The sequence below is a fragment of the Somniosus microcephalus genome, chromosome 1, assembly GCF_052327205.1.
Source record: "Somniosus microcephalus isolate GS21.2 chromosome 1, FLI_Smic_1.0, whole genome shotgun sequence".
Taxonomy (NCBI): Eukaryota; Metazoa; Chordata; class Chondrichthyes; order Squaliformes; family Somniosidae; genus Somniosus; species Somniosus microcephalus.
The window spans coordinates 363,399,379-363,425,876 of NC_140987.1; the positions used below are offsets into that span (position 1 = coordinate 363,399,379).

Below are 26,498 nucleotides of genomic sequence, written 5' to 3' on the forward strand. Positions count from 1 at the left end.
TCAAGCAGACGGCTCACCACCACCTTCTCAAGGGCAACTAGGGGTGGACAATAAATGCTGGCATTGCCAGCGACGCCTTGATTCCATAAACAAATAAAAAACATATATATATATATTAAACATCTTTCATGCGGGCATGGACTGCTTCATTATCTGTGGAGTTGTGAATGGCGCTGAACACTGTGCAGTCAATATATACTTATTACAGAACAAGTACTGGCTTTTCTTCCCAACTACAAGTGCAACAGGTATGTTTGGAATATTCTTTGAGTCATAATTTAAACATCAACAAATCTGATATATTCTATATATATATATCTTAGTTTTTAAATCTTGCTTTAAAAAAATTCCCACGGAGATCCACTTAGAATGCTCTTCTACTCTAATGCATTACATGTGTATAAACATAATTAGCCCAAGCTTGTTTCTCCCAAAATGCTTTTGTTAATATAAAAAGTAGAACATCCTTTAAAGCATGTCTTTGTAGACAGAAAAGTAGAATATATTATTCAGAATTCCCTATGTTGTCTCATGTTACTGCATTGGAATAGCCCATCAGCTACAGCTGAAGCACCCATTAATGATGTTCTCATTATCTACCCTGCATACATGCATTTTTTTAACCCATAAATAGAAGCAGAAAATATTTTATGCATGGGTTCAGTAGCGTTGTGAATTGGACACAGAAAATAAAGCAAACATATAGTACTAGTAACTCATTAGTGTTCCTATCTCCATGATAACTTCAACCACCTCACCTTCAGTAAATTGAGATACAGAGAATGGTGTTTTTTTGGTCCATGCACTTTGCAGAATCTTGATATATTGCAAGGCAATGTCATAATACTGGAGCTCTGGTCAGTCACACTTTGCTTACTGCCAGCAAAATTGGTTTTACAATGCCCAGTTTTTCCAGCCACAAGGGATATCAATCGCTGTGAATTAGGACTATGTCCAATACCCACCAATACATTTTACACTCATGAAGTCAAATGAATTGTGGCAGATTTCAAGACAGCTGCACAAAGAATTCAAATTAAGAAAGTGGAACTTTCAAAAAAGCTGAAGCTTGTTTTACAATACTAGGGTTTTTTTCTTACAAAATATCTGCAAGGGTGGCACACTGTTAATGATATTGTAACTAGCTCTAGCAACTTAATCAAGAAACACAAATGAATTTAATTGGTTCATGAAAATTATGCCTGGGGTCTCAGGGCACTATGGTGCAACTTGATGCTACACACATCCTGATACCTGGGAAATTAGTCCAAAAAATGAAATTGAAAGCGGAGTTAATATTCCGTTACAGCATTCCAGAGATGAACCTATTAAAAGCAATAATAACATACACATCCTCAAAGCTGCTGTGCCCCTACGGCAAAAAAAGCAGATAAGACATAATACCAAAGATGTATTTCTGAAGCACGAAGGAAAGGAAAAGCCCAGACTCCATTAGGAAAGTTTGGACTAGGTACAATGCTTGACATTTTGAGCTTAATGCCAAGGCACTGGTAGAGGTAGCAGCTGGGTGTGAAATTAATACAGCAGCGCGGAGAGACCTAAAAGAGATTTCCTAAGAACTAGCATTAAAGGAAAATTGCCACCATCAAATTGTCCTCCACTAGCCTTCTGCCTCAGGCCCAAAATAAAAGTTATAGCCAATTATCTGTCTAGAGCATCTTAAGGAGCTTTAAACTGGACTAAAAAGTGAGATAAAAGAGGGAAGGAAAGTAGAAGCACTTGAATTTTTTTTCCTTTACCCTTGTCAACAGGCCATCGGGATGTTTGACTAGCTGGACCTTGTTCACCTGCAACAATCAGGAAGCAAGCTATCAAAAACCGACTTTAATTGAATGACAGATGAATTTACATTGAAGGAACCCTTTGTAGTGTGAAAACTGCCAGTGCATAAATTAACAGATGAGTCATAATGATCTGTTCAGCAACTGGGAATATCTAGGTTGACTCAATAATACCCAATTTAAATGATTGAACTTTTTAAAAAGATAAACATAGGCAAGCGCATCTGAATAGGTTAGATCAGCATTATCTAACCAGTAAAAAAACACATTTACTTTCCTAGCATTCTCAATGGCATAATTTTAAATGCTTTTTGTACTCCCAAGTATATTGAAAGGTGATTAATAACAAACATTTATGTGTTATTTATAAAACATATGTAAAAAAGAAGTCTGTACTCATTATTGCTTAAACTATTAAAAACTTGCATTACATTTAATTGAGGTTTTGTCAACAAATACATTTTCATTTGCAGGATAGATGTAATTGCATTGGATTATCCAAATAATACTTGAAATGCTAATAGATCATTAATATCTATGTAGAATATCTGCATACATTTTTAAATAAGTCTAGACTTATGTACCCACAAGTTTTAAAGATTATATGCAGAAGTAATAACATTAATAATGCAATTAAAGAATGTTATCAGGAATATTTTTGTAGAATTTAAAACTTGGCTTTTTTTGTCAAATTTTTCTTTGTCGAATTCAATTATTAAAGAAGGGTGCGATGCTGTTGATTTTATACATTGACCTTCCAGTGACTTTCATTAAGTCTGTGTTAGAATCAAAGTGGTTCACCTGATGTATGTTTGTCATGAGGAAAAGCCACTTTAATTTTTCTTCTTTGACCATTCTTAGGGTCTGCCACTTAAATGACTACTGGCACAGGCCGTCTATATTTTTCCTTTACTGGCAAATGCATATAATTCTTTTAAGTAATCCTGAAATGTGTCCCTTAGGCTAGTGAGAACACACCTGGGGAAATGAGCAATGCACGCTTTGCCTTACTTTCTGTAGCTGCACATCACTTAGAGTTTGTGACTTACCAAGATTTCTTGGTGTGCGCTTCCTGCGATCCCTGAATGCAGCACCTGACTGCAAGGCCTCCAGCAGGCTATCCATCACTCCTGTTTCATTACCCTCTACAGAAGTGAAACAAGAAAATTACTTCAGTTTTGCATTATAAAATTACATTATTTGTCAAGAATATTTCAGTCTATATACTCCCAAAATCAAAGAGTTAATAATGGTAGTTTAAGACCAAGACTGTTACATCATACGTCAGATCGCAAGATGGGATGTGCAAATTTGAAACATAAAGCAAGAGTCAAAAATATTATTCCATGACAGCTGCTATAACACTAAGGGGTGAAATTGGGTGCCTTTGCGCCTCTCGTTAGTGCCCCCAGGGCGCAAATGGTGGGAGTTTTGCGGTGGCGCTAAGACATGGCACCTCGATCTCTTTCTCCGGGAAATTGTGACGTCATCGCCATGCGCATCGCCCTGGATCCAAAATTGACTTCCGCCCCCTGCAGAAGCGCTGGTTGAAAACACCGACAGCTGCAAGAGGCGTGCATCGGGCAGCCGGCCGCTTCGGGGGCGATGACTAAAGGCAAGGTGGCTGAGGTAAATGGAAAAAAAAACGTAGCTTTCCTGTTCTAGTTTTTTCCGCAGGTTCCTGCCTGCGATCGATCAGCCCGGCACTCTGCTCGAGTGCCAGGCTGATCGCGTGGGATCGTGGCTGCCTTGATGGCCCAGGTAGGTACTTTTTATATTGCAGAACCTGCAGCGATGGCCCTTCCCTTTAAAGGAGTGAAGGAGCCTTTGAACCTGGCAGCACTGCACGGCCCAGTGGGCAGCGCGGCTGAAGTCGCCGCACCGCTCTCCGATGTTAGCGCCCTAAGAAGGAAGTGGAGCACTTGATTTAGCGCTTCACTTCCCTCTTGGGGCGCTAGAATTAGCTCCCCAAAATGGTCGATACAGAATTATCCCCCCTAAGTTTAACATAAATCCAAGATTCACTTCAATGTGTATGGCTATGAAAAAAAATCAAACCACAATTTTAGATGTCAACAAATCAGCACTTCAACAAACTCAATGAAGAAAAACATTATCAATCAGAAAAATCAAATGTTACTGGTACCAAATGCTCAGATGTGTACACTTTTTTCATATAAAGTGTATGAAACATTCCATTTATACTCTGTTCTTCCATTTACTTTGACTCTCTTCCTATCATAATAGAAATCCATGCACAAATATTGTTCAGTTTGTAAAATAGACAAATTGTGAACAGACTTAAATGTCATAGGAAGGCTTGAAATGTTATTCCGATAGCAAAATACTGCAGATGTTGGAAATCCGAAACAACAACAGAAAATGCTGGAAAAACTCAGCAGGTCAGGCAACATCCGTGGAGAGAAATTTGAGTTGATGTTTCGGGTCGAACCCTTCTTCCAAACAGTTTTACATTATAAAAAAACGAAAAGATTTTACCTTCCCAAGCCACCATAAAAATAGACTGCCACTTATCTACAAAAATATCAACTTTACTTGATATGTAAAGTAATACTGTACATGTTCATTTAAAATATAAAGAAAAAAGCTAACAGGACACATGATATTCTGGTCACCTAGAAATAAAGGAGACATTTAAGCAGGTCATGAGGAAACAGGTTTAAACCAGTAAAAGGTAAATTTAAGACTGATGTCAGGAAGTACTTCTTCAAACAAAGAGTAATCAACATTTGTGAGAAAAAGTAGTGGAGGCAAAAACCCTAGAATCATTTAAGAAACTATTTTGATGCTAAAATGGGCAGATTTGTAGGGTCTTCCTGGATGGATGAATTAAGATGGGCTGAATGGCCATCTTCATCTGTAATTATTGTGTGTAAAAGGGTTCCTTCTCATTTATAAAGAACTAGGCTGTGATGGTAAATAATCTTACTTCAATCTCTTCTACAGAAGTGTGGATCTTTTCTTATTTCTGAAGTAGCACTTAGAATGAGATTGGAAAGATGATTTTATTCCCCTCACAGTCCATTCCCTGATTGATTTTGGAAGTAGGTTTCCTTTAGGTAAAATGTCTTCCAATATTTCATCTCTCTGCATCAGAGGAGGTGGCCACTTGAAGAACACTCCAGTTCCAAAAGCAAATCCACATCACCTGAATAAACCTAAACAATAATGTTTGGCCAAAAAATGACTTCAGGTAGCAGTTTTATGGCTTGATTGTAATGAGAGAGAAAATATTCACTCCAGATTTGGCCATACTGAAGGTGCCAATTTAAGCACTTTTCCTTCCAAAGGATCCATGGCCCAGAAATTTGGGTCGGAGGCTTCCCGCGGGTGCAAGCCTCCGACCTGCACTTACCTAGCGTGCCGGCCGTTGAGCTGTGGGCCCGCGTGGGATTCCGATCCTGGGCCTCCTCCAACTGCCGGCGCGCAGTACTTGCGTATCCCAGGGGCGCAGTTAGTTCGAAGCGTCCCCTGGGATCACGTGGGCCATGGAGAGCCAATGGTAGCAGGGAAATGCCCATTCATAAAATTGACAGGAAGAGCTGTCAAAACTATAAATACTATAAGCCCCAAAACATAACTAAAACTTCAAATAAATATAAGAAAAATCACATTTTTTAAATAACTATAAATTACCTAATAACTTTTTTAAACAACAATTTAAATTTTTTTTAAAATTAATTACATTTACTAACGGGGCTAAAAATAAACTTACCTTTCTTTAAAGTATTTAAAAATAATAAACCTGTGGAAAAATTGTTTTAATTTTAATTAATTCACCACTTACCTTGTTAAAAGCAGGCCTTGCGCCTGCTTTTTAAAAGTGTAACTGCTGGAGACTTACCCTCCCGGAGAAACCTGGAAAAAAACCGTAAGTTCCAGGCACACGCGCTGCCTCTCCGGCGTACGCATTCGACCTCTGAACCCCTTCCTTTAAGGGAACGGAAGTTCCGGTTTCCTGCGCATACACAGTGCATGCACGAAACCGGCACTTTCGTTGGGCCTACGGGTAAGTACCCAGCGCGTACTCACCCGTGGAGACCCGAACTTCTGGGCCATTTCATCCAAGTGAAAATACACTTCTTGGAACGTTGCTGATCCAGTACAACTTTGCAATATAAAAGCAGCTTGCCTGAAGCATGGTGTTACTTGGTCTGATCAGAATAAATAAATAATGATGAAAACACAAATAAAAAATGTCTCATCATCTGATTTATGCAATACGTGGCGGGGCTGGGGTTGTTGTGGAAATGCTTTAAGTATCAACATGTTCTTAATGGGGACAACTCAAAAGCAGCCAGGATGACCATCTTCTAAACTAAAAAGCATTCTCATGTCTGATTGAGAACCAGACATAGCAGAATTGAAGGTGCTCAATACCTTTGTGACATTACAATACTACTATTTTACTTCAGTTACGTGGATAGGCTAGAGAAGCTGGGGTTGTTCTCCTTAGAGCAGAGAAGGTTGAGAGGAGATTTGATAGAGGTATTCAAAATCATGAGGGGTCTAAACAGAGTAGATAGAGAGAAACTGTTCCCATTGGCAGGAGTCGAGAATCAGAGGACATAAATTTAAGGTGATTGGCAAAAGAACCAAAGGCGACAAAAGAAAAAACTTTTTTATGCAGCGAGTGGTTAGGATCTGGAACACACTGCCTGAAAGGGTGGTGGAAAAAAAAATTGAAGGGCTATGGGGAAAGGGTGGGGGAGTGAGACTAGCTGCAGTGCTCTTTCAGAGAGCCGCATGGGCTCGACAGGCCGAATGGCCTTCTTCTGTGCTGTAACCATTCTATGATTCTACTAAAGCATGAAAGGGAATTGAATGCCTGATTGTCTTCAGACTGAAAATGTGGCCAAAAGTGATAGATCCCAGTGCCATTTGAGGAAAATCCATTTCTTTGTACCAATTGCTACATGAATACCACTTTTATTATAGATAGAAGATTGAAGTACACTACAGAAATGAAGACAACTTCATTTACTCCTGAATCTAAATCTTGATACCCAGGCACTTTCATAAAATACTCATGCTTTCAACTGGTAAGGATCTGATTGATTCAATTAAAGAGATCTGGCATTGGAAAACCTAGTAATTAGCTTCTAGGACAGCAGCAGGTCCAGTTATCAAAGTTTGAGGAAGAAGTGCTAGGAGGACTTTGATTACTTTATGATCAAAGTCTTGATTCCCATAAATTTTCATTAAGTAATTATGCTTTGAACGGCTTTCATATATCCTTCTGGATAAGACAATCTGCAGAACAAGATTCCCCAACTCCCCAAAATTCCTAAATAAACTCAATGACCTGCTAATAGAGGTGGCCAACATTACTACGATACCGTATTTCTAATGGATAATCCCAATCAATGATGGTTCGTATTCATGCTCCTCGCGCTGCTTTATCAACTAGCAAAAATTGTCCACATTTGTTGCCAAATCTACCAGCAGCTTCTGGGCTACCTTCGGACAGAAAGGTGTCAGTCCATAAAGCAGGTGCAGAAATGATCAAAGCGCTGCTTTTGATCTTGAAAAATATACAGCTGCTTTGCCTGTATTCGGGCATTCACTCATGCAGAACAGCCTCCAATATGGGAAATAAGTGAACATTCTGGTGTGTATGATGCATCCTTGGCATCTCTTTCATCTTCCGTAACTTGTGCCCCTTTATTGTAATGCAAAATACAAGCCCAGCTGCCAAGCTGTTGTTTTTCTCTGCATATTCCACAACTTAGTTTAAATTCAAGATTGTATAAAGAACACCTTATGCGCTTACCCTCCCCAATTAAAGCTGTTACTACTTATCACTTACCACTTACATGAGTCCAATATAGAATAGCAGTCTTAGTTTGAACCCTTAAAAATTGATGTAAATTTCTGATCTTATACACAATAGTTCAAGGGATCCCAATAGAGGATTTCTTTGATGCAAAGCAACAAGAGATCTTCCATTAAGTTCAGAGATTACCTTCTAAGAAAAAAACGGCAGGACCAATGGACATGGTTAAGAAAACTATGGAGGGGTATGGATTACAGTATAATCTCCTTTGTATCTTTCAATACAAATGGAAGTATGGCTCTGAAAGTATATTTTTCAATTGACTGTACCAAAGAAAATGCCACATGTTCGAACACAATTGTTTCTTGGGAATTGGACTATCTGAGCAGTTGCATTTAAATTACCAGTCAACAGACAGTTCTGTCTCCTTTGAATTTGATGACTGTTCATCTATATTCACATTTTGTATTCTCACTCTGTGGTATGTGTGTTTGCTTATCCTCCACTTGAACACCCAAAGGAAAGTGATCTCCCACTGCATAGCAAAAGACCATCTATCTCCATCCACATAAAAATGATGAATCAGTAGTGATGTTATCAGGACTAACATAACTTGAATTAAGAACCAGTTCCAGGAAGCGTTTATGAAATTAGGTTGTTTGTTGCACCATCTAACTTGCATATAGGTATGCTGCCTCGAATAACAGGGAAGCAATGAAGGTGACACTAGTCGAGGAAACCTCGCAACTCCAGAGGTATGATGCAACATACCTGGTACCCATCAGTTTGGTGGGATTGTGCGGCAAAAGGTGCTAAAAACAGAAGCACCAAGTGCTATTAAGATGGAAGCTAAATGACGATGTTTGACTTGCTTTGGCATGAGATCAATGCTGAACAGGCCAATAATCTCAGAAGCTCATCAGGTCAGTAGGCATGTTCGCACACCTTAAAGCATTTGACACAAACAACCTATTACATTTGACCCATTGTTAAAAAAACAATGAATGATCAACGGACAAAAAAGATTCTTGTTTTGAGCTTAATCTATGTAGAAATGAAGCAGAAACCAATTATGCAAAGAAGTTATTCAAAAAGATAATAAGAATGAATCAACCTTGACTGAAAATAATTGCAAGAAATGGTTGAACTGCAAAGTGGGATAAGTGAAATGCATAACAGAAAATGCTGGCAATACTCAGCAGGCCAGGCAGCATCCGTGGAGAGAGAAACAGAGTTAACGTTTCAGGTCTGGGACCCTTGAAACATTAACTCTGTTTCTCTCTTCACGGATGCTGCCTGGCCTGCTGAGTATTTCCAGCATTTTCTGTTGTTATTTCAGATTTCCAGTATCTGCAGTATTTTGCTATTGTATAAGTGAAATGCATGTAGTGTGAACAGGTATCCATTGTAAAAAACAACAAAGTCTCAATGATCATATGGGTGTTCACAATGGAACCTTAAACTGCCACTTGTTATCTACAAGTTTTCACTCACATTCTGTGACAGTGAAACAAACACTAGTGTTGCAGTATCAATGTCAAAAGTAGCTTTATTAGTTTACCAACTCTAAGCTACCAAAATAAAGACTTAGAATCCATCATTTAAAATAAACCATTGTGAACACCTTAATTCTGTTCACCGTGTTATCCCTTTCCCTCCCATATTCTCGTTTCCCATCGTTAATTTTTTAATTGAATTTTACTTGATCATTTCCATATTTTATTTCTCTAAAACACTAACTGCCAAACCCTTTAGTTACCCTTTTCTTTTTCTTTTCATCTGGCTCCTACCTTACAATTTAAAGATGAGAGGAACTTTTTCCAAAACATTCTGACAGTCCAAAAATTGACTGTACATGTTTTTTTTAAGCAACCTGAAAGCCAGAAGAATGCAGATTAAGATGGCTGCATCTGTCAATCTCTGATGCATTTTTCTGCATCAAAACTAGAAGGGTTTGTTGACAAATGAATGTACTCATCAAAAATTAAAACAGAAAATGCTGGGAATACTCAGCAGGTCAGGCAGCATCTGTGGAGAGAGAAACAGAGTTAACGTTTCAGGTCGATGACCCTTCGTCAGAACTAGAAAAAGCTGGAAATGGAACAGCAAGTGTCGGGGTAGGGAAAGGGGGGAGGGGAGGAAAGTACAAAAGGGAAGGCCTGTGATAGAATGGAAGGCAGAAGGTGGAATTTAAATTCAATTCAATTTAATTTTGGAATTAAATGTTAGTCTTAGTAATGGCGACCATTGTCGATTGTTGCAAAAACCCATCTGGCTCACTAATGTCCTTTAGGGAAGGAAATCTGCCATCCTTACCTGGTCTGGCCTACATGTGACTCCAGACCCACAGCAAAATGTGGTTGACTCTTAATGCCCTCTGAAATGGCCTAGCAAGCCACTCAGTTGTAAACAACCGCTACGAAAAACAATAAGAATAAAACCGGACGGACCACCCGGCATCGACCTCGGCACCGGAAACGACAACGACAAACCCAGCCCTGTCGACCCTGCAAAGTCCTCCTTACCAACATCTGGGGGCTTGTGCCAAAATTGGGAGAGCTGTCCCACAGACTAGTCAAGCAACAGCCTGACATAGTCATAATTACCGAATCATACCCGAATCATACCTTACAACCAATGTCCCAGACACCACCATCACCATCCCTGGGTATGTCCTGTCCCACCGGCAGGACAGACCCACCAGAGGTGGTGGTACCGTGGTATACAGTCAGGAGGGAGTAGCCCTGGGAGTCCTCAACATTGACTCAGGACCCCATGAGGTCTCATGGCATCAAGTCAAACATGGTCAAGGAAACCTCCTGCTAATTACCACCTACCGCCCTCCCTCAGCTGATGAATCAGTACTCCTTCATGTTGAACACCACTTGGAAGAAGCACTGAGAGTAGCAAGGGCACAAAATGTCCTCTGGGTGGGGGACTTCAATGTCCATCACCAAGAGTGGCTCGGTAGCACCACAACTGACTGAGCTGGCCGAGTCCTAAAGGACATAGCTGCCAGGCTGGGTCTGCGACAGGTGGTGAGGGAACCAACAAGAGGAAAAAACCTACTTGATCTTGTCCTCACCAATCTACCTGTTGCAGATGCATCTGTCCATGACAGCATTGGTGGAAGTGACCACCGCACAGTCCTTGTGGAGACGAAGTCCCGTCTTCATGTTGAGGATACCCTCCACCGTGTTGTGTGGCACTACCACCGTGCTAAATGGGACAGATTTCGAAAAGATCTGGCAACTCAAAACTGGGCATCCATGAGGCGCTGTGGGCCATCAGCAGCAGCAGAATTGTATTCAACCACAATCTGTAACCTCATGGCCCGGCATATCCCTCACTCTACCATTACCATCAAGCTGGGAGATCAACCCTGGTTTAACGAAGAGTGCAGGGGAGCATGCCGGGAACAGCACCAGGCATACCGAAAAATGAGGTGTCAACCTGGTGAGGCTACAACACAGGACTACTTGCATGCCAAACAACGGAAGCAACATGCGATAGACAGAGCTAAGCGATCTCACAACCATCGGATCAAATCAAAGCTCTGCAGTCCTGCCACATCCAGTCGTGAGTGGTGGTGGACAATTAAACAGTTAACAGGAGGAGGAGGCTCCAAAAATATCCCCATCCTCAATGATAGTGGAGCCCAGCACGTGAGTGCAAAAGACAAGGCTGAAGCATTTGCAACTATCTTCAGCCAGAAGTGCCGAGTGGATGATCCATCTCGGCCTCCTCCCGAGGTCCCCAGCATCACAGATGCCAGTCTTCAGCCCATTCAATTCACTCCACGTGATGTCAAGAAACGGCTGAAGACACTGGATACTGCAAAGGCTATGGGCCCTGACAACATTCCGGCAACAGTACTGAAGACTTGTGCTCCAGAACTAGCTGCGCCCCTAGCCAAGCTGTTCCAGTACAGCTACAACACTGGCATCTACCCGGCAATGTGGAAAATTGCCCAAGTATGTCCTGTCTACAAAAAGCAGGACAAATCCAACCCGGCCAATTACCGTCCCATCAGTCTACTCTCAATCATCAGCAAAGTGATGGAAGGTGTCGTCGACAGTGCTATCAAGCAGCACTTACTCAGCAATAACCTGCTAACTGACGCCCAGTTTGGGTTCCGCCAGGGCCACTCAGCTCCTGACCTCATTACAGCCTTGGTCCAAACATGGACAAAAGAGTTGAACTCAAGAAGTGAGGTGAGAGTGGCTGCCCTTGACATCAAGGCAGCATTTGATCGAGTGTGGCATCAAGGAGCCCTAGCAAAACTGAAGTCAATGGGAATCAAAGGGAAAACTCTCCATTGGTTGGAATCATACCTAGCACAAAGGAAGTTGGCTGTGGTTGTTGGAGGTCATTCATCTCAATCACATGACATCACTGCAGGAGTTCCTCAGGGCAGTGTCCTAGGCCCAACCATCTTCAGCTGTTTCATCAATGACCTTCCCTCCATCATAAGGTCAGAAGTGGGGATGTTCGCTGATGATTGCACACTGTTCAGCACCATTCGAGACTCGTCAGATACTGACGCAGTCCGTGTCCATATACAGCAAGACCTGGACAACATTCAGACTTGGGCTGACAAGTGGCAAGTAACATTCGCACCACACAAGTGCCAGGCAATGACTATCTCCAACAAGCGAGACTCTAACCATCTCCCCTTGACATTCAATGGCATTACCATCGCTGAATCCCCCACTATCAACATCCTGGGGGTTACCATTGATCAGAAACTGAACTGGACCAGCCATATAAATACTGTGGCTACAAGAGCAGGCCAGAGGCTGGGAATTCTGTGGCGAGTGTCTCACCTCCCGACTCCCCAAAGCCTTTCCACCATCTACAAGGCACAAGTCAGGAGTGTGATGGAATACTCTCCACTTGCCTGGATGAGTGCAGCTCCAACAACACTCAAGAAGCTCGACACCATTCAGGATAAAGCAGCCCGCTTGATTGGCACTCCATCCACCACCTTCAACATTCACTCCCTCCACCACCGGCGCACTGTGGCTGCAGTGTGTACCATCTACAAGATGCACTGCAGCAACTTGCCAAAGCTCCTTCAACAGCACCTTCCAAACCCGCGACCTCTACCACTTAGAAGGACAAGGGCAGCAGACGCATGGGAACATCACCACCTACAAGTTCCCCTCCAAGCCACACACCATCCTGACTTGGACCTGTATCGCCGTTCCTTCACTGTTGCTGGGCCAAAATCCTGGAACTCCCTTCCTAACAGCATTGTGGGTGTACCTACACCATATGGACTGCAGCGGTTCAAGAAGGCGGCTCACCACCATCTTCTCAAGGGCAATTAGGGATGGGCACTAAATGCAGGCCTAGCCAGTGACGCCCACATCCCATCAATGAATAAAAAAAAAGACAAAAGGGATGATGGTGCAAGGCAAAAGGAGATGCTAATGGGACAAGTTTTAAAAAAGGTGGCTCTAGATGAAGTGTAAACGGCGATGGCAGAAAAACAGACAGTTGCCATGCGAGAGAGAAAAAAAAATGAAAAAAGATAGGGGCAGAGGTTATGGTCTGAAATTGTTGAACTCAATGTTGAGTCCGGAAGGCTGTAAAGTGCCTAATCGAAAGATACTCATCAGCTGGCTAGTGAGGAGCATACGGAGATGAGGAGACTTGTCCTTGGCTTGCCAAGGGTTAAAGCTGCTGCACTTCATTTTCTCCCTCCTCGGGGAAGAGCAGAGAGCACGGAGAGAAATCCTTTAAAAAGATGACAGCATATATTCTGCAAATGGGAAGATGTACGCAGGATGATTTTTTAATGGAAGGAAGCCAGGGACAATTGTGTGTCTAGGTTATGCATACCAGCAAAATTATTAGGACAAATATTGAGAGTGGGCTTTCTATTCATGACAAATGGCAAGATGCAAAATCTGCAAAAAAAAAAAAAATAACCTGTTAGTTCAGGTGCGTTGACACAGCAAATTTAATGCTAAAATTGGTGTGTAAACATGGAGTCAGAGCAACCACCTGGCTATTAATGGCACCAGGAACGTCAAGGTGAAATTTCTAATAGCTAGGAGTTTCAAAGAGGAATCCCTCACTGAATTGTAAATGTGGTTTTCACAAATACAAGGAACTTCACAGTGATTTTCAATGTGTGCTGTCACCGGTTGTTAGCTGCTAATTCAGTCATGTAAACTTCAACAAGTTTGAACAATTTTTCTATTAAAAAGTTGTGCACCTTAGTTTGAAAGCTTTTCGCAATAGCTATTATAAAATACAATAATTTGCTTCCCAGTAGCTGATACTTTTTCAGTTTAAATTTACAAAACCTTTTTGTGCCCAATTTCAACCCACAAAATAGCACTGTGCGTCAGTACTTATCAAATACAATCCACTGTTATTAACCTAAGAACTGCAAATGATGTTCAAACGATTCATTTTATACTGCTAAATTATCATGGATGAAAACATTAAAAAGATAAGGCAATTTTGTCTACTCAATGCAGACAGTAGATAAGCAGACTTGAGACCGTTGCTTGTAAACTGCATTTTTTTATTTGAAATTTTACTAATTTAAAAACATACTATTGAATACAGTTGCAAAAAGATAAAGAAAATATGTGAATCTTCACCTCTAATTGTTATTCTGCCCTCTCTCTGTTTTGCTGTCAGTTCTGATCAAGGGTTCCACCTGAAATGCTCACTTACTTTTTCTATTTCCGATGATGACTAACCTGCTGTATATTTCCAACATTTAATATTTTATACCTAAACAATGCAAATGTTCGATACATTATGCAGTAAAGTTATTGGCAATGAGCAATTTAGTAGCTAGCTTTAAGAACATAAGAATTAGGAGGAGTAGTAGGGCATACGGCCCCTTGAGCCTGCCACTCAACCTCTCCGGCCCAGAAAGGGAACTGAAACTGTGGAGTCTCATTCCTACAGATAGTAAATTGTTAGATTTTGAAAATTTACATTTTTTAATTTATTTTTTCTTATTTTTCATTTCAGTCTTTTCTCTCTTAATTCAATCTTTATTCCCCTTTCTTTATTCCCATTTCTGTACCTGATTTGACTCTAGTTCACCCTATTTCCTTCTCCGTCATTCCTGTTTCTTTCTCAACCCTTAAATCTCATAGGATAAGGAGATAGACTGTTGGCCCCGTCGTTCAATAAGGTTCCAGATGCCCTGTTAACCTTGCACTTCTGCGCCATTATCGGCTCGTATTTCCAGGAGCTTGCAGGGCAAAAACATTGAGCTGAAGGGCGAGAGAAAAAGTCTAACTAACGGCATACCACGAAATACCCCGCTCCAGCAAAATCTGGGCCATTATTTCGTAGTTTTTCTTTTTGTACTGCAATGAGGATTGTGACCAAGTTGAAATCAACTGTCAGGTACAAATGTAAGAAGCACATGTCTGCTATAAGAACACAAGAATTAGGAACAGCAGTAGGCAATTCAGCCCCTCGAGCCTGCTCCGCCATTCAATACAATCATTGTTGATCTTAAACCTCAACTCCACTTTCCCGCCGATCCCCATAATCCCTTGATTCCCCTAGAGTCCGAAACTCTATCTATCTCAGCCATGAATACACTCAACGACACAGCACCCGCAACCCTGAGTGAAGAAATTCCTCCTCATCTCAGTCTTAAATGGCTGACCCCTTATCCTGAGACTATGTCCCCTAGTTCTAGGCTCTCCAGTCAGGGGAAACAACCTCTCAGCATCTACCCTGTCAATCCCCTTCAGAATCTTGTATGTTTCAATGAGATCATCTCTCATTCTTCTAAACTCCAGAGCATATAGGCCCAATCTCTCCCCACGGGACAAACATCTCATCCCAGGGATCAATCTAGAGAATCTTCATTGCACCGCCTCTAGGGCAAGTATATCCTTCCTTAAATAAGGAGACCAAAACTGTGCGCAGTACTCCAGGTGTGGTCTCACCAAGACCCTGTACAATTGTAATAAGACTTCCTTGCTCTTGTACTCCAACCCCCTTGCAATAAAGGCCAACATGCCATTTGCCTTCTTAATTGTTTGATGTACGTGGATGCTAATTCTCTGGGTTTCCTGTAAGAGGACACCTATATCGCTCTGAACACCAACATTTAATGCATTATCGGGTCCTGTTCTCATCTGCCAAAATTGCTCACTATTCCAGAATAATTCTGGAATGCAAAGATAAACTCTGGCTTCTATTCTTCACTGCTAACCATCTTCTTAAATCCCTCTCCCCTGTCTCCTCCACCCTCACCTCCAACAACAAATGTGAGGAGCTCATGGACAACTTTATTTCTAAGATTGAAATCATCCGTTCTGTTGCCTCTGCCACTTCCCTTCCTTCCCTATGTCCACCAGGCCAAACTTCCTCTAAAGTTCCCCCCTGCCCTAGCCCTGAACTCACATTTTTCTCCAGTTTCTCTCTGATCTCCCCTCATGACCTCTCCGTGCTCATCTTGTCCATGAGACCCACTTTCTGCTCCCTCGACCCTATTCCCACCAAACTGCTGGCCACCCAGCTCCCTTTTCTGGCTCCAATGTTAGCTGACACTGTTAACGGTTCTCTCTCCTCTGGTACTGCCCCCCTTTCCCTCAAATCTGCCGTCCTCACATCTCTCCTCAAAAAAACAACCCTTGACCCATCCGTCCTTGCAAACTACCGTCCCATCTCCAACTTCCCTTTCCTCGCCAAAGTTCTTGAACATGCTGTCGCCTCCCAAATCTGTGACCATCTTTCCTGCAACTCCATGTTTGAATCCCTCCAATCAGGTTTCCGCGCCAGTACTGAAATGGCTCTCATCAAAGTCACAAATGATATCCTTTGTGACTGTGACAAAGGTAAACTATCCCTCCTTGTCCTTCTTGACTTGTCTACAGCCTTTGACATGGTTGACCCACTCCATCCTTCCCCAACGCCTCTCCACCGTCGTCCAGCTGGGTGGGACTGCACTTACCTGGTTCCATTCTTATCTATCTAATCTAAGCCAGAGAATCACTTGCAATGGCTTCTCTTTCCGCTCCCGCATCGTTACCTCTGGCGTCCCCCAAGGATCGATCCTTGACCCCCTCCTATTTCTTATCTACATGCTGCCACTTGGCGACACCATCCAAAACACGTCAGTTTCCATATGTACGCTGACGACACCCAGCTCTTCCTCACCACCACTTCTCTTGACCCCTCCATTATCTCTAAATTGTCAGACTGCTTGTCCCGACATCCAGTTCTGGATGAGCAGAAATTTTCTCCATTTAAATATTGGGAAGCCCGAAGCTATTGTTTTCGGTCCCCGCCACAAACGCCGTTCCCTAGCCACTGACTCCATCTCTCTCCCTAACACTGTTCGCAATCTTGGTGTCATATTTGACCCCGAAAGGGGATTCCGGCCACCTATCCGTGGCATAACTAAGATCACCTATTTCCATCTCCGTAATGTCACTCGTCTCCGCCCTTGCCTCAGCTGAAACCCTCATCCATGCCTTTGTTACCTCTAGACTTGACTATTCCAACGCACACCTGGCTGGCCTCCCACATTCTACCCTACGGAAACTTGAGGTCATCCAAAACTCGGTTACCCGTGTCCTAACTCGCACCAAGTCCCGCTCATCTATCACCCCTGCGCTCGCTAACCCACATTGGCTCCTGGTTAAGCAACGTCTCGATTTCAAAATTCTCATCCTTGTTTTCAAATCCCTGCATGGCCTCGCCCCACCCTATCTCTGTAATCTCCTCCAGCCCCACAACCATCCCCCATGCACCCCGCCCACCACCCCCCCCCCCCCCCCCGCCCGAGATATCTGCGCGCCTCTAATTCTGCCCTCTTGAGCATCCCTGATTATAATCGCTCAACCATTGGTGGCCGTGCCTTATGTTGCCTAGGCCCTAAGCTCTGGAATACCCTGCCTAAACCTCTCTGCCTCTCTCCCTCCTTTAAGACACTCCTTAAAACCTCTCTTTGATCAAGCTTTTGGTCATCTGCCCTACTTTCTCCTTATTATGTGGCTCGGTGTCAAATTTTGTATCTTATAATACGCCTTGGGACGTTTTACTATGTTAAAGTGCTATATAAATACAAGTTGTTGTTGTGTTTCCTGTACGAGGACACCTAAATCTCTGAACAACATTTAATATTTTCTCATCATTTAAAAAATATTCTGTTTTTCTATTTTTCCTACCAAAGTGAATAACCTCACAGTTCCTCACATTATATTCCATCTGCCACCTTACTGCCCACTCACTTACCCTATCTATATGTCTTTGCAGGCTCTTTGTGTCCTTCTCGCAGTTTACTTTCCGACCTAGCTTTGTATCGTCAGCAAACTTGGATACATTACACTCGGTCCCTTCATCTAAGTCATTGGCCCAGTAATTCCTGTCACAACGCGTGAGTACGGACAGGGTACTCACGCGTGTGCCAGGAGGAATTGCCGGTTTTCAGCATGCACAGCGCATGCGCCGAAAACCGGCATTTCCTGTCCTCTGACCCAAGGGGTTAAGAGGCTGAACGCATGCGCGGTATTGGGCAGCGCGTGCGACTTGGATTTCCTGTATTTTTACAGATTTGCGCATGTGTAAAGGCCTCCGGTTTTTACGCATTGAAAAACCACACGTAAGTACTTAGTTTTACAGGTAAGTGGTCTTATAGTACAATTTAGAATTATTTTTTTCCACAGGTTTATTATTTTTAAAGAATCTACTGTAAGGTAAGTTTAGTTTTAGACCCTATTTTTAAAAAAATTATTTTTTTCAAAAATTTGATTGTTTAAAATAGTTTTTTAAAGTTATTCATAGTTAATTTAATTATTGGGATGCTTTTTAAAATTTTATTTAAAGTTTAAGTAGTGTTTTGGGGTGCCGTACTTTTCATGAGTTTGACAGTCTTTACTATCAAACTTATGAATGAAGTTTCCCCTCCCCTGATTGGCTGAACAGTGCTCACCTGATCCCAGCCGGCACATCGCACTAACTACGCCGCTGGGTCAGGTTAGCACAGCGCGCCGACATCAGAACCGGGCCACTGACAGGAAATCCACTACGGGCCAGGTTTCAGATGTCGGCGCGCCGGGTAAGTGCACATCGGGGGCTTGCACGCGCGGCAAGCCCCCGACACCAAGTTCTGGGCCAATAATGTAGATTGTAAATAGCTGAGGCGCAAGCACTGATCCTTGCAGCACACCACTAGTTACACAGCCTGTCAACCTGAAAATGACCCGTTCATTCCTACTCTCTGTTTTCTATCTGTTAGCCAATCCTCTATCCATGCAAATAGATCATCCCCAACCCCGTGAGTCCTTATCTTGCGTAACAACCTTTTATGTGGCACCTTAACGAATGCCTATTGGAAATCCAAATATACTACATCCACTGGTTCCCCTTTAACTACCCTGCTAGTTACATCCTCAAAAAACTTCAATAAATTTGTTAAAGATGATTTCCCTTTCATAAAACCATGCTGACTCTGCCTAATCATATTAGGATTTTCTAAGTGCCCTGTTACCATTTCCTTAATAATAGATTGCAGCATTTTCCTGACGACTGATGTCAGGCTAACTGGTCTGTATTTCCCTGTTTTCTCTCTCCCTCCTTTCTTGAATAGCGGGGTTACATTTGCTACCTTCCAATCCGCTGGGACCATTCTAGAATCTAGGGAATTTTGGAAGATCACAACCAATGCATCCACTAAGTCTGCAGCCACCTCTTTTAGAACTCGAGGATGTAGGCCATCAGGTCCAGGGGATGTGTCTGCTTTTAGTCCTATTAGTTTCTCAAGTACTTTTTCTCCACTGATATTAATTACTTTAAGTTCCTCACTCTCATTAGCCTCTTGGTTCCCCACTATTTTTGGTATGCTTTTTGTATCTTCTACTGTGAAGACAGATACAAAATATTTGTTTAAAGTCTCTGCCATTTTCTTATTTGCCATTATAATGTCTCCTGTCTCAGCCTCGAAGGGACCAATGCTTACTTTTTCTACTCTCTTCCTTTTTACATACTTGTAGAAGCTCTTACAATCTGTTTTTATATTTCTTGCTAGTTTACTCTCACATTCTATTTTTTCCCTTTTTATCATTTTTTGGTCATCCTTTGCTGGTTTCTAAAGCTCTCCTAATCCTCAGGCTTACGAGTATACTTCGCAACATTATAAGCCTCTTCTTTTCACCTAATATTATCCTTAACTTCTTTAGTCAGCCACGGATGGATCACTTTTCCATGGAGTTTTTATGCCTCAAGGGAATGTATATTCGCTGAGAATTATGATTTTTTTAAATGTTTGCCATTGCCTATCTACTGCCATATCTTTTAATTTAATTTCCCAATCTACCCCAACCAACTTGCCCCTCATATCTCCGCAATTGGCTTTGTTTAAATTTAAGATAATAGTTTTGGACTTAACCACATCACTCTCAAACTTAATATAAAATGCTGTCATATTATGATCACTCTTTCCCAGAGGATCCTTTACTATAAGATTACTAATTAACCCTGCCTCGTTACACAATACCAGATCTAAAATAGCCTGTTTCTGGTTGGTTCCATGACGTATTGTTCTAGGAAACTGTCTCGAATGCATTCTGTGAACTCATCCTCCAGACTACCTTTGCCAATTTGATTTGCCCAGTCTATATGAAGATTAAAGTCCCCCACAATTATTGCATTACCTTTGTTACAAGCTCCTATTATTTCTTGATTAATACTCTGTCAAATGGTATAGCTACTGTTAGGGGGCCTATAAACTACTCCCACCTTGGTATTTCTACTGCCCCTTGTTATTTCTTATCTCCACCCATAGTGATTCTACATCCTGATCTTCTGAGCCTCTCTCACTACTGTCCTTATGTCATCCTTTATCAGGGCTAAACCCCGCCACCCCAACCCACCTTTTCCATTCCGCCCGTCTGCATGTTCAAAATGTTTGTGGTGGGGGGAAGGGTACAAAATCATATCAAAGTATTGTTTTCCTAAATGGCCCGGAATTTGGCAGCGTTCGCCGTCGTTACACCTCTGAAACTGATCACATCTTGAGGATTTAACACATGTGCATTTAAACGCAGAAATCCTGAAGTTGCGGCCAGTCATTCACTGCTCCAATAAAGGCTGCGCTGTGGTAGCACACCCCCTCCCCCCACCCACCCCCAACATAGCAGGCAATCAGTGAAATGGACGAAAATTTAGACTTTTCCATAGTAATATCACTGTTAAATATCCCATCAAAAGTTAGTCTCTATTTTCTCTCCACGGATGTTGCCTGGCCTGCTGAGTTTTTCCAGCATTTTCTGTTGTTATTTCGGATTTCCAGTATCTGCAGTATTTTGCTATCGTACCATTAAAAGTTAAGTCTTGTTGGAATAGGTGTAACTGGGGTCTTAACAGCATATTGATGGGTAAACAAACATCTGGCCCTGAAAAACTAATTTTATATTTGTGCAACGTCAAATATCTCCTTTATGATAAAAGCTACAATTTTTTTTAAACTTAAAAACATTTAAAAAAAATTTGTTCATGATATTTCAGCTGGTTGATGTCACTGCAGCATCGCCATAGGAATCCCCATGACAGAATGCTGCAGTCAATTGAACGTCGAAAAAAGCAAACTTTTCGCCACAAAGATCGCAAAATCTCAGTGGGCAGCGGCAACACTTTTGCATTGCCACCGACCGCAAATTACGGGCACCTTTTGCACCTTTATCTTGTTTTTCAATGCTGCTGACAATTGATAAATATGTCATTAAAATCCACATATGGCTAAACAGAGGAAGCACAACTATTTATCAAAAATTTATTTCTGCTACTGTGAGCAGCAGAATGGATAGAAATAAATTGTTTTACAGTTCTGACTGACTGATAAGGCAGGATTGTATATGTTAGATAATTGAGGTGACAGGACAAAATTAAAGTGGATTGCAAAATAGAAAATACAAATTAACTTGCAGTAGCAAGTTAGATAAGATTACTGAATAGAAATTGTACCATGTAACTCCCTGCTATTGAAAAGTATTTAAAAAATACTTTAAATTAGAAACGTATACTCAAAAGACACCATTAACGTAATCCAACATAAAATGCTGTTGTGTTTCATTCCATTTTTAAAAGAGTTTTTTTTTTTTTTTAAAAAGGAGATTGTCAGTATAATTTTTTTTAATGAGATTTGCAACTATAACATACAATTGATATTCAGAATTAATGCTCCTGAGAGTCTGCTTTCTTTTTGTTTTACTGTATAATACATCTGAGATTGTTTAATTAACTAATAATGAATGAGAAGATGCGCATAACTGGTGATGATCACAGTAAGAACTAGTTTGGACAAAGTACATACACTCCAAAGTCTCCAACTCAGAATGGTTGAAAACAAAGTTGTTGTTTGTTAACTGGAACTCTTCCAAAACTGCTTCTTTTTATAAAACAGTACATAAGACTATGGAAACTAGCCACACCTGACTTGAAAAGCGTAACAGCGATACGCAATAATTAAAAATGAACGTTTTCTGAGCTTTCATTTATGATCCCTCAGCAATTATGTTTAGCTCATACCAATTTTTTTTTTAAACCATGGAAGCCATATTAGAATAGCCCTGTGCCGAATAGGCCACGTTTCCAATGTAAATTCTATATAACTTTATAATATTTGTTGAGGGAGTTCTTAATTTTCGAGTCCATATAGCTGAGACTCCATCAGATGCTGTTCAACTGCAAGGCATTAGTTGAGCAGCCCTTTGTGTACGAAAGAGTTGACAACTCCCTGAACAAATGTTAACATTTTTATAAATTGGCTCATTTACAAAAAAAATCCTTTCCTTCAAAGCACAGCAATTTAAGAATGTATAAATTATCCTTACCACCAACTCCATCTGTAACCTAACCCAGTGAAATGCAAAAAAAAGACAACCATTTTGAACCTATAGTTGATGTGACATCATCTGTAAGTTGATTATTAACGTAAAATGTGCAACCAATGACAATCAAGCTGCGTGTTCCCTTTGTTTTGGCTCTCAGACATGCTTCGCACACTGGCAACTGCTGCTATTTGACCAAGAAAGTAAAATGCTGATTTGAAGGAAGAAAAAGTGCACAACAATATCAGTCAGCTTCTGTAGGGAGAAAAATGGATTAACATTGAGTGTAGACCCTTGATCGGAACATGTAACTTCGGTTTCAAATGCTGGTGGGTCTACTGTGAATTCCCAGGATTTTCAGTTTTGCAGCACGCGCAGTTTTATTTTCTTTTTAATTTGCACTGGATTTGAAATGAGCACAAATCTGTTGCTATATTATGACATCTTAGACTGTGAAAAAATCATGCAAAGCATTATCTGCAATACAAACCACCAAAATCATAACTTTATTAACATATACTAGCAGGGGAGCCCCGCGTTGCGAGGGCTTTTTTTGGGGCTGGTCGATGTGTGGGTCGGGAGCCTGGGACTGGATTTGGGTTGCCAGCAGTTTCCAGGGCTTTTTTGGGCCTGGTGGATGTGTGGGCCAGAAGCCTGGGACTGGATTTGGGCTGTTGGCAGTTGGAGAAGCCTAGGCCCGTTTTGCACTGTTTTTTAAGCTAAACATTTCTAGCTTTTAATACCTTGAAAGATGAAAGTTAAAGTACTTATAAAACATTTTTGGTAAATCTTTTTTTTAAAAAAAAGAAACTGACCTGGATTACGAAAGTTTTGAGCTGCCCTGGCTGCTGTATAATGGCTCACAGATCCCTGAGATGAAAACGATTAGTCCCGCCCACACACACACCGATTGGTCAACCATCAGGTGACTGAACTGTAGGATTGGTGAATCATCACGGCACAGGATTGGTCGACCTTGATGTCAGTCAATGCTAATGAGTGGAATTTTGAAGGTTTTTTGTATAATGTGCGAACAATTTTTGTCCGACCGAAAAGTAAATATGCTTATGACCGTTCTGGAATCGTAAGCTTTCTTTGGATGTAACGCACGTGTAGGTACGCTCTATAATTTTAGAGTGTATAGCCGGACAGACAGACAGACGGAAGGACAGACAGAGAGATCGATCCTATAGAGATAGATAGATAGATAGATAGATAGATTACTTAGTATTAGGTATGGTGTGGAGATGCCGGAGTTGGACTGGGGTGGACAAATGTAAGAAGTCACACAACACCAGGTTATAGTCCAACAGCTTTATTTGAAATCACAAGCTTTCGGAGCGCTGCTCCTTCGTCAGGTGAAGTATTAGGTAGGAAAGGATCATAACATATAGCCCTCAAAAGAACTGCCTGGCATACACTTCAGAGCCTTTAAAAAAGTTACATTATTATAGGATATATATTATGTTCAGAGTAACAGCAGTCAAGTCTTAAAATTTTTAGTAACCCTTAGTTAGCCTGCCAAGCTGAACCAACTAGCAATCAATAAGGGGTCTGTCAAAATGTAATTACAATCACATAAGTATCTTGACAGACTAAGAGAGGGGAACCCTCCACCATGCACAATTACAGTCAAAATTCACTTAAGTATGTCACATGGAACAATAACACTACCAGAATTCAAGCCTAGAACTAACATTTACTAAATGTTACTTCAGAAATGTCTGTTAAAATTCATTTTCCACCAAGCATATTATGGCAGAGCAGGTGGTTGAGTCCTTAAACCACTGGCCTTTAGGTTTGACATTCACTGAGGCAGATGGGACGAAATCTCCAATGCCTGCTAGCTCTAAAGCTCATATATTCAATGAGTTTTGCTGGTCGCAAACCAATTTCTCAAGAGCCTAAGGTGCAAAATCTCCTCAATTTGGCAATAACTTGCATTTGTACAATGCCTCTTACATCCCAAGGCACTTCACATATGAGAGAACAAACAGAGTGGTAGCAACATTAGGATAGCTGACTGAATGTGGCTTTTAAAGGCAGGGTGAGAAGTGTCGAGATAAGGAGGTTTAAGAGAGAAATTCCATAGAGTTGGACCTAGGCAGCTAAAAGTTCTTCCATCAAGTGAGAAACGTCAGTGGGAAAAGGGGTTGCACAAGGTAGGTCAGAGTTGGAGGATTGAGGGTCATGGGCTGTCATGCAGAGTTGATAGAGGCTGCAGAGGTAAGGTGACTCAAGGCCATGAAGGGTTGTGAATTCATTGGGGTCAATTTTCATACAGCTGTCGGGAAGGAGGCGGGACTACAACTTTCAGGTTTTAGTCCCGCCTACATTGATGTCCGGCCAATACACGCGATTTTTCCTTGATTAACCTTGTTGAGCCTACCCAGCGGACTCAGCAGGCCAATTAAGGGCCACCCGTCAACAGGTGACATCACAGACTGAAATTTCATCTGTCAAGACCGTGGCTAACAAGGGAAATTAGGAATAGCATAAGATCCAAGGAGACGACATATAAATTGGCCAGAAAAAGCAATAATCCTGAGGATTGGGAGCAGTTTAGGATTCAACAAAGGAGGACAAAGGGATTAATTAAGAAAGGGAAAATAGAATATGAGAGTAAGCTATCAGGGAACATAAAAACTGACTGTAAAAGCTTTTATAGATATGTGAAGAGAAAAAGATTGGTGAAGTCAAGCGTAAGTCCATTACAGTCAGAATCAGGGGAATTTATAATGGGAAATAAAGAAATGGCAGACCAACTAAATTCATACTTTGGTTCTGTCTTCACAAAGGAGGACACAAATAACCTCCCAGAGATGCCGGGGAACATAGGGCCTGATGAAAGGGTGGAACTGAAAGAAATCAGTATTTGTAGGGAAATGGTGTTAGGAAAATTGATGGGACTAAAGGCCGATAAATCCCCAGGGCCTGATAATCTACATCCTAGGGTACTTAAGGAAGTGGCCCTACAAATAGTAGATGCATTGCTGGTCATCTTCCAGAACTCGATAGACTCTGGAACAGTACCCATGGATTGGAGGGTAGCTAATGTTACCCCACTATTCAAAAAAGGTGGTCGAGAAAAAGCGGGGAATTATAGACCGGTAAGCCTGACATCGGTAGTGGGGAAAATGCTAGAATCTATTATAAAAGATGTAATAGCAGAGCACTTGGTAAGCAGTGACAGGATCGGACAGTCAACATGGATTTACAAAAGGTAAATCATGCTTGACTAATCTACTGGAATTTTTTGAGGATGTAACTGGTAAAATAGATAAGGGAGAACCAGTGGATGTGGTGTATTTGGACTTTCAGAAGGCTTTCGATAAGGTCCCACATAAGAGATTAGCGTGCAAAATTAAGGCACATGGGATTGGGGGCAAGGTATTGACTTGGATAGAGAACTGGTTGGCGGACAGAAAGCAAAGAGTTGGAATAAACGGGTCGTTTTCCGAGTGGCAGGCAGTGACTAGTGGGGTACCGCAAGGATCGGTCCTAGGACCCCAGCTGTTCACAATATATATTAATGATCTGTACGAGGGAATTGGATGTATTATCTCCAAATTTGCAGACGACATAAAGCTGGGTGGGAGGGTAAGCTGTGAGGAGAATGTCGTGAAACTCCAGTACGATTTGGACAGATTGGGTGATTGGGCAGAAACATGGCAAATGCACTATAATGTGGATAAATGTGAGGTTATCCACTTTGGTGGCAAAAACAGGAAGGCAGATTATTATTTGAATGGCAATATATTGGGAGAAGGGGAAGTGCAGAGAGACCTGGGTGTTCTTGTGCACCAGTCGTTGAAGGTAAGCATGCAGGTGCAGCAGGCGGTTAAGAAGGCAAATGGTATGTTGGCCTTCGTAGCAAGAGGGTTCGAGTACAGGAACAAGGATGTCTTGCTACAGTTGTACAGGGCCTTGGTGAGATCGCACCTTGAGTATTGTGTGCAGTTTTGGTCGCCTTACCTGAGGAAGGACGTTCTTGCCATGGAAGGAGTGCAGCGAAGATTCACCAGGCTGATACCTGGGATGGCAGGAATGACGTATGAGGAGAGATTGTGT

General features: G+C 41.6%; 1 protein-coding gene across 5 annotated transcripts in view; it reads right to left on the reverse strand.

Moving 5' to 3' along the window:
- The window catches only part of diaph2 (diaphanous-related formin 2), a 940,841-nt gene that overhangs the window by 117,675 nt on the left and 796,668 nt on the right, over window positions 1-26,498 (reverse strand). For 4 of the 5 annotated variants that reach the window (XM_085996016.1, XM_085996000.1, XM_085995993.1 and 1 more), the window contains 2 exons: window positions 2,852-2,947; window positions 1,761-1,808 (listed from right to left, as the gene is read on the reverse strand). In XM_085996016.1, the coding sequence (XP_085852142.1) occupies window positions 1,761-1,808; window positions 2,852-2,947 (144 nt within the window). The remainder of the gene's footprint in view (window positions 1-1,760; window positions 1,809-2,851; window positions 2,948-26,498) is intronic. The other variant, XM_085996009.1, reaches the window with a different exon arrangement.